Source organism: Triticum urartu, chromosome 4 (assembly GCF_003073215.2).
Source record: "Triticum urartu cultivar G1812 chromosome 4, Tu2.1, whole genome shotgun sequence".
In the NCBI taxonomy this organism is placed as follows: Eukaryota; Viridiplantae; Streptophyta; class Magnoliopsida; order Poales; family Poaceae; genus Triticum; species Triticum urartu.
In genome coordinates, this window is record NC_053025.1 from 5,486,349 (window position 1) to 5,495,124 (window position 8,776).

General features: G+C 43.9%; 1 protein-coding gene and 7 non-coding genes across 8 annotated transcripts; 7 read left to right on the forward strand and 1 right to left on the reverse strand.

Moving 5' to 3' along the window:
* Positions 1 to 5,097: 5,097 nt before the first annotated feature.
* TRNAP-CGG lies at positions 5,098 to 5,169 on the reverse strand. The gene has a single exon. It is a non-coding gene; the product is annotated as a tRNA-Pro (tRNA).
* Positions 5,170 to 6,683: 1,514 nt separating this feature from the next.
* Positions 6,684 to 7,147, forward strand: LOC125550168 (ubiquitin). The gene is made up of 2 exons (XM_048713094.1): positions 6,684 to 6,844; positions 6,954 to 7,147. The coding sequence occupies exons 1-2, from the start codon at positions 6,742 to 6,744 to the stop codon at positions 7,145 to 7,147; spliced, it is 297 nt and encodes a 98-aa protein (XP_048569051.1). The 5' UTR covers positions 6,684 to 6,741.
* A 422-nt stretch (positions 7,148 to 7,569) lies between these two features.
* On the forward strand, positions 7,570 to 7,687 carry LOC125555117. Its single transcript, XR_007304558.1, has one exon. It is a non-coding gene; the product is annotated as a small nucleolar RNA snoR86 (small nucleolar RNA).
* Positions 7,688 to 7,761: 74 nt separating this feature from the next.
* On the forward strand, positions 7,762 to 7,880 carry LOC125555111. The gene has a single exon (XR_007304552.1). It is a non-coding gene; the product is annotated as a small nucleolar RNA snoR86 (small nucleolar RNA).
* Positions 7,881 to 8,010: 130 nt separating this feature from the next.
* On the forward strand, positions 8,011 to 8,128 carry LOC125555113. The gene has a single exon (XR_007304554.1). It is a non-coding gene; the product is annotated as a small nucleolar RNA snoR86 (small nucleolar RNA).
* A 75-nt stretch (positions 8,129 to 8,203) lies between these two features.
* On the forward strand, positions 8,204 to 8,322 carry LOC125555115. The gene has a single exon (XR_007304556.1). It is a non-coding gene; the product is annotated as a small nucleolar RNA snoR86 (small nucleolar RNA).
* A 75-nt stretch (positions 8,323 to 8,397) lies between these two features.
* Positions 8,398 to 8,516, forward strand: LOC125555109. The gene has a single exon (XR_007304550.1). It is a non-coding gene; the product is annotated as a small nucleolar RNA snoR86 (small nucleolar RNA).
* A 118-nt stretch (positions 8,517 to 8,634) lies between these two features.
* LOC125555145 lies at positions 8,635 to 8,727 on the forward strand. Its single transcript, XR_007304573.1, has one exon. It is a non-coding gene; the product is annotated as a small nucleolar RNA Z266 (small nucleolar RNA).
* The last annotated feature ends 49 nt before the right edge of the window (positions 8,728 to 8,776 follow it).

Genomic DNA, 8,776 nt, shown 5'->3' on the forward strand with positions numbered 1-8,776 from the left:
GATGTTGGTTACATGGCGATGTGACCTGTGAGTGTTAATCACATGGCGATGTGAACTAGATTATTGACTCTAGTGCAAGTGGGAGACTGTTGGAAATATGCCCTAGAGGCAATAATAAATTAGTTATTATTATATTTCCTTGTTCATGATAATCGTTTATTATCCATGCTATAATTGTATTGATAGGAAACTCAGATACATGTGTGGATACATAGACAACACCATGTCCCTAGTAAGCCTCTAGTTGACTAGCTCGTTGATCAATAGATGGTTACGGTTTCCTGACCATGGACATTGGATGTCATTGATAACGGGATCACATCATTAGGAGAATGATGTGATGGACAAGACCTAATCCTAAGCATAGCACTAGATCGTGTAGTTCGTATGCTAAAGCTTTTCTAATGTCAAGTATCATTTCCTTAGACCATGAGATTGTGCAACTCCCGGATACCGTAGGAGTGTTTTGGGTGTACCAAACGTCACAACGTAACTGGTTGGCTATAAAGGTACACTACAGGTATCTCCGAAAGTGTCTGTTGGGTTGGCACGAATCGAGACTGGGATTTGTCACTCCGTGTAAACGGAGAGGTATCTCTGGGCCCACTCGGTAGGACATCATCATAATGTGCACAATGTGATCAAGGAGTTGATCACGGGATGATGTGTTACGGAACGAGTAAAGAGACTTGCCGGTAACGAGATTGAACAAGGTATCGGGATACCGACGATCGAATCTCGGGCAAGTATCGTACCGCTAGACAAAGGGAATTGTATACGGGATTGATTAAGTCCTTGACATCGTGGTTCATCCGATGAGATCATCCGTGGAACATGTGGGAGCCAACATGGGTATCCAAATCCCGCTGTTGGTTATTGACCGGAGAGTTCGGTCATGTCTGCATGTTCCCGAACCCGTAGGGTCTACACACTTAAGGTTCGATGACGCTAGGGTTATAGGGAATGTATGTGGTTACTGAATGTTGTTCGGAGTCCCGGATGAGATCCCGGACGTCACGAGGAGTTCCGGAATGGTCCGGAGGTAAAGATTTATATATGGGAAGTCCTGTTTTGGTCACCGGAAAGGTTTCGGGTTTATCGGTAATGTACCGGGACCACCGGGAGGGTCCCGGGGGTCCACCAAGTGGGGCCATGCCCCAGGGCATGCATGGGCCAAGTGTGAGAAGGCCAGCCCCTAGGTGGGCTGGTGCGCCCCCCCAGGCCCATGCGCCTAGAAGGAGAAGGGGGCAAACCCTAAGGGCAGATGGGCCCTAGGCCCATGCTCCCTGCGCCTCCCTCTCCTCCCTCTTGGCCGCCATCTAGGGCTGCCGCCTAGGGGTGGGAACCCTAGAGGGGGCGCACCCTCCTCCTCTCCCCTATATATAGTGAGGCCTAGGGGCTGCCCATGACACGCGATCTGATCTCTGCCTGTTGGTGCAGCCCTCCCTCTCTTTCTCCTCATATCTCGCGGTGCTTGGCGAAGCCCTGCAGGATTGCCACGCTCCTCCATCACCACCACGCCGTTGTGCTGCTGCTGGATGGAGTCTTCCTCAACCTCTCCCTCTCTCCTTGCTGGATCAAGGCATGGGAGACGTCACCGGGCTGTACGTGTGGTGAACGCGGAGGTGCCGTCCGTTCGGCACTAGGATCATCGGTGATTTGGATCACGACGAGTACGACTCCATCAACCCCGTTCTCTTGAACGCTTCCGCTTAGCGATCTACAAGGGTATGTAGATGCACTCTCCTTCCCCTCGTTGCTAGTCTCTCCATATATAGATCTTGGTGACACGTAGGAAAATTTTGAATTTCTGCTACGTTCCCCAACACTAGCAACACACACACACACGCACACACGATGCAAAGCAAATAGACAAAATAAGATTATGTTTTGTTTTGGTTATAAGGTTAATATTTTCTAGCTATTTTTCGAACTGATATAATAGGTATGTGCCCATGATTAATCTACTTTATTGGATTACCAGATATAGGATATTGATTTATATTATTTTTCTTCTGGGCCATGAATTTCTTGCTATTTATTGGGTCACCAAAGATGTCTGACAGGCCCACGTGTACCATAAGAAACAATTTAATTACGGACCATGAATTTATTGCTATATTGGAGATTGATCTCGTTTATTGGGTAACCAAATATTGGCTCAATGAAAATTATAAGGGGTTGAAAAAAACATAAAAAATTGGTGGAGGGTGCAAGGTTGGATAAAAGGGGTGGTGGGAAGAAAATTGAGTGAAATATGGAACCTTAGATTCTTTTAAAGTAGTCGGGATATAGATAGAGATAGAGATAACACATGGCCAAGTAGACTTAGCATTTCTATACTACTTGGGCAAGCAATTGTTGCTTAACTCTGTCATTTCAGTGTGATCTATAGGCAACCAAAAGATAGAAGTAGCAACTTGGTGATTTTATTATTTTATCTAGATTGATTGTGCTAATTTAAGTAGTTCTAAGTTACCATATAACATAGCTATTACAAGATTTGTCGATATAGTCCATGTTTTGCTCTTTCATTTTTAGCGAATGGAGTGGATTTTGAAATCTCACATATCAGTTAGTTTTTTTGTCAGTCAAGTTCAGTGCTAATTCTTTTTATTGTCCTAATTGTTATTTCATATAGGCTACATTGTTTTGTTGTATAAGGTACTTCATATAGGAGGTCAAGCTTGAAAAAGGTAGATTTGTCGACAAGTTGAGAATCATGTTAATCAAGTTGTCATGATATTCCCCTGCTTCAAAATGCTCCCTCGCCGATATGTTAGCTAGCATGCCTCTGAATGTTGATTGCCTTTTTACAGGATTTGACCATTTATGCAAGCTTTGATTCATGACGTGTCGAGCTTAAATTCTTAACGACCATCCTTTCCAACATGCAACACTTGGGACATGGTGCTCAATCCTGTTTTTACGTGCTTTTTTAGCTCAGAGGTTTATTAATTTACTTGGGATCTAACTAGATATGTGAACGAATAACTTTATTCTGGTTTTTGTAAAAGACCACACCTACTAGAAGGTTATTGTCTTTATGTTGCAGATCATTTTATAAAGTTGGCTGTTTGTTAACACCAGTTTCTATTGCAGGCTGTTGAACATGTATAATTTTTTTTGTAAGAGAACGAATATAAGTGTGTTTGAGTGAGGCCCAGATACAACATCTCACATTTTGTTTTGGAATCATGTTTACTTAAGTCCAAGAGGTCACCAGCTGAAGGGATGGTACATTTTGATGTTTTGGTTTTGTCACTAAGCTTGACAACTTCAACTGTACCAGCATCATGAAGAAACTTTAGTTCTATGGTACAAATCATTGTAGCATTAATGTGTTTAGTTCTGTAGGTTGTGTTTGGTGCATGGAAACAATGGAATATGAATTTGGCTGCTGAGCTATGAAGGTAAGGAAAAAAATATTGCCCCATTATTTTTTCGTTTGTCTGGTTGTGGTCAGTCTCTTTTAAGCATGTATAATTTCCTATGGTTGTTAATTGTAATCACATGCATGTAGAAATAGAAGATTTTTTTTCATCATTTGAGTGTATACTAAAAGGTCATGGTACGCATAAGTTTTTATCACATCATTCAAGGATATAAGACCCAGAAAAATTCAAACAAGATGCAACATTTGTTGTAAAGCCATTACACAATGCATCATAGGACCATCTCAATGGCTCTTAGAGAAATTTGTTATAGGCGGGTTAACTGGTTCTTCCTTCTCTTTATTTTGCATCACTTTATTATTGTCTATCAAGCCTTTGGTAACCTATATATTTACAAGCAGTGGCGAATCTACAGAGAAAATGGAGGGTGGGCTGGATGCCTATTTCATGCGAATATATGTTGTGTTGGGCTCACAAATAGCTGGATTGGGCCTTTAAACTAGTAGTAAAAACTAATTTTGCAAAGCTGGAGGGGGGGCTTAAGCCTGTTAAAGCCCCCCTAGTAGATTCGCCACTGTTTACAAGGAAACTAGGCCGGTGTATTTTTTATGACTAATAATTGTATAGGAAACCTACTTGCATGGTATATTATAAACTTCCTCTTAATTTGCCTTTGATAACAAACATGATAGTGTTGTACCATTGAAAAAAAACTTTTGTGCCATTTTGATTTATTGCATTGTGTAGGCGGAAAAAAAATCATTCTCCGTGTGGAGAACCCACCGAGAACATTTTTTGGACTTTTGTGGTACTAAACGAGGGGTCTTTTTAGCGGCCTTGCTGATATATAAAAACCAAGATATGGCATACAATGTGCATGTAAGAGGGACATGATTTACAGAACCAGGTGTTGGTACACCTGCTAGTGTATAAGAACAACGAATGTGAAGTTTTCCTCTGCAGCATTTGGTCAGAGGCACCGAGGTAAACTTATTTTTGATTGAATCATGATGAGAAATATATTCACACGAGTCACCCCAATTTTGTTTAAAATTGTATCAATAAGGAGATATTTAACACAACACAATCATAACTGGCACGCGACGTACGCCTTGTGAATTAATCATGTTCTTACCAATGCCTCATGTCTAAATTTATTGTTCCATGAGGGCATTCATGTAGACCCATCCTTGTGTTTTCTCGTGACAATATCTTCAAAGCTAGACCCATTTTTCCATGTCTCCTTTGGACCTATATGTTGGATCTTTTTCACGTGCTAAAGCCAAGTGGACTCGCCCCCGCTCGGCAGCGGCACACACCTAGAACGAACAACGCGCTTCGACCTAAGTTATTCTTGCATTATCTACATGAGCAAAAACAATCGACAATGACCTAAAACATAGTCAGACGCTATGCCGAATGTTTTCTCTATGGAAGTCCGGTGATCCGCTTATTTGTGTCTTTCTTTCAGGAGAGAACCTTTTTAGTTTTTTTAGCGGTTTTATAGGGCGAGTAATTTTTTTTTGAGGCATTCATTATAGGGCGAGTAGGGCAGTTGGCCCAAGAGCCTGTCTCCCCTAAAAAAACAAAACAAACCTTGGTAGTTGCTAAAAAAAAAACGATGCCGTAGGAAGTGGTTGGGCTCGAGGAGGAAGGGCAAAGGCCCATGAGGGCAAAAAGGTCACGAAAAAGAGAAAAAAAGGGGGCGTTCCGAGAATCGAACTCGGGACCTCTCGCACCCGAAGCGAGAATCGTACCACTAGACCAAACGCCCTGTTCATGTCTAAATTTATTGTTCCATAAGGCATTCATGTCAGATGTATGTTACAAATCCACTAATAGCTTGATTAAAGTCCCTCAAAAATAGCTTGATCCAAGTAAAAGCAACATCATTTTTCTGGGATCAGATATCATCGAAATAGTGATGCTTTTTTTTAAAAAAAACTTCCAAATAGGTATGTTAGAGTCATCATCAAACACCTTAGACCTAAAACCGAATCTTTGTAATGAAGCAGAATCCGAGCATCCCACAAATGGATGGTAAAGGAGCCGGAGCGGAAGATTTCGCCATGCTAGTTAATTATTAGAGAGCATATCACATGTTTTGACGGGGGTCATTATCCATTAGCAACGTGTATGTCACGGGTTCAAGATAAGTACATGTGTTATACTCCCTCCGTTCACTTTTGTAAGACTGTTTAGTCACTGGAGGCAACACCAAAAATAGTTTAATGTTAGCTGTCTAAAACGTCTTACAAAAATGAACAGAGGGAGTAGTGTACATCGAATTAGTGAAAATGGGGTGGTCTTGATTATTTTGGTGTCCACAGATCATAGGACGGGAGATAAAGGTCGTAGTTTTGAAAGATTTTGTACCGAGCAAATTAGACAAAACATGTAGGCATTGCATGATGATGAGATTATAAAAAAGTCAAGTAAAGAAAATGAGAGAAGCGCCTAGGATGACTGGGTAAAATTTCAAGATGATATGGCGGCTCAATCTCTCGGAGGTGCTCATAGGGATAGAGTGTGCATGTGTGCGTTCACAGAGAATGAGTGTATGCGCGTATATATATGAGCGATTGCATATGCGCTATGTTACAAGAGAAAAAGAAATGCGGGTCGCCTATGCGACTAGATTGGCTACGCATGCACGTAAACATCCATACGTGTATGCATGCCCACCAGCCGATCGTAACAATAAAACCGGGAACGGGAACGGCCACGACGCAAACCACGCCTATACCTCTCTCCTTTCCCTGGCCTAGCCTTGCTGCCTATATATACCCACGCAAGAAACCCACGTACGTACGTACGCGCAGATCCCCAATGGCGTGGACCAATGCCAATGAACACCTCTCGTCCTCTTTGCATCTCGCTCGGCGGCGGCGGCGGCGGCGTGCACCGGGATCGAGCCCGATCGCACCATTGTAGTCGCCGCCGCCGTCCATCCCAAGTGCCATGGCCTCACCAGGTACGCTCGACTCGAAGAATGATCCGGCCACCACGTCGTGCCCGGCGGCGGAGATGTCACCGTGCCGGTGGTCACCCCTTCCCCTGCATGCGTGAAACCATCAGCGCAGACGAGCAAACGCACGAAGGCATGATCGATGCGCTGAACTCTTTAAAAAAACAATTCTTCGAGCAAAAAAAAAAGCTTTTCTTTTTCATAATGGAGTGGGCCGGGTACTAGGTTATCCAGTCATGCACATCCGTCCCGGCCCGTAGGAAAACAGGCCCAGCAGCCCACACGAAACCCTAGAGAGGAGAGGAGAGTGAAGCCAGCCAGCCAGCACTATATAAGCGGGCGCAGCCGGCCGCTCCATTTGCGCCGCCACCAGCCGAGATGCAGATCTTCGTCAAGACCCTGACGGGCAAGACCATCACGCTCGAGGTCGAGAGCAGCGACACCATCGACAATGTCAAGGCCAAGATCCAGGACAAGGAGGGTGGGTTATCTGCTTTTTCTTCGCAAAGATCTCTTCTTTGGCCATGGCCGGCCGTCGAGCTTTTCTGATTCTGACCGGTTGTGTTGCGTGTGTGGTTGTGGGTGCGCAGGGATCCCGCCGGACCAGCAGCGGCTGATCTTCGCCGGGAAGCAGCTGGAGGACGGGCGCACGCTGGCCGACTACAACATCCAGAAGGAGTCGACGCTGCACCTCGTGCTCCGCCTGCGCGGGGGCATCATCGAGCCCTCGCTCCAGGCCCTCGCCCGCAAGTACAACCAGGAGAAGATGATCTGCCGCAAGTGAGTAACACCGCTCCACCTTACGTTTTCACCGATTATTTTCACTTCCAGATCATGCACGGTCGTTTTATGGTCGATGGGATGTGTGGACGAGTGAGGCACCCGCCTATACTTTGTCATCTGCGTAGCCCAATTCAGCAGTTGATTTTCAATGGCGGGGAGATTAGATACCACCCGCCTATACTTTGTCTCCTGCCTCGCACGCTTCAGCAGCTGATTTTCAACGGCGGGAAAATTCACTCTTGTGTTGTGTGTCGCATCGTTCTTTGGTTTCTTATTGGTATAATTTGTTTGCATCTGTGTTATTCTTGTGTGAGTGGATTAGTTAGAATGATGATTCGGTTAGATGAGCCAAGTCTCACCGTAGCTCTGATGATTGGAGTCATTCCAACTTAGGTCCGAAGTAAAACTTGTAGCCAATTTGCAGAGCAAAGGGACCTGTATAGTGGTGAATCTTTGCATTGAAGGTTGGCGATAACGAACGCAGTTCTCCGTGCCGCTCAGACTTGCTCTGCTGTGACGGCCTCGAACAATCTGCTACATCATTAACGAACCTACAAATTTCTAGTCGGTGAAACTTTAGTTTGGAAATTTAGGAAATGGATTAGCCAATTTGCAGAGCAAAGGGGCCTGATTAAGTGGCGAATCTTTGCATTGAAGGTTGGCAATAGCGAATGCAGTTCTCCGTGCCACTCAGACTTGCTCTGCTGTGATGGCCTCGAACAATCTGCTACATCATAAACAAATCCAAAACATTTGTAGTCAAATCCAAGTTTAGCATGGAGCTACATAACAAACCAATCTAAAAAAATTAGTAGTCATTTCAATGTTGGTTGGAATATTTTGGAAATAGATAGCCAATTTGCAGAGCAAAGGGGCCTGATAAGTGGTGAATCTTTGCATTGAAGGTTGGCGATACAGAATGCAGTTCTCCGTGCCGCTCAAATTTTCTATGCTGTGACGGCCTCGAACAATCTGCTACATCTCTAACCAATCTAAAATAAATAGTAGTCATTTCAATGTTTGTCAGAATATTTTGGAGATAGATAGCCAATTTGCAGAGCAGAGGGGCCTGATTTGGTGGCGAATCTTTGCATTGAAGGTTGGCGATACAGAATGCAGTTCTCCGTGCCGCTCAGATTTTCTATGCTATGACGGCCTCGAACAATCTGCTACATGTTTAACCACTCTAAAAATATGTAGTTATTAATACTTGTTAGTCTGGAAATTTTGGAAATAGATAGCCAGTTTGCAGAGCAAAGGGGCCTGATATAGTGGCGAATCTTTGCATTGAAGGTTGGCGATAACAAGTGCAGTTCTCCGTGCCGCTTAGATTTTCTGTGCTCTGATGGCCTCGAACAATCTGCTACATCATGAACCTACAAATGTGTCATATGACACATTCAAGTTACTGTCCTTGGCTGATCTTGGATTGTTTTCACTTGTTTGCAAATAATTTGCTTTCTGTGTATGGTTCTCAAACAAGTGTTGCGTTGGCTGGAATGATTATCCAATTAGATGTACGAGGGGTCACCTTATGAGCTACAACCATTTGAGGCATAAATTCTATCTGACCAGCCAATCTTCTTGAAACTTGAATTCTCTTGTGCCAATCTTCTTGCATTTTGTTCTG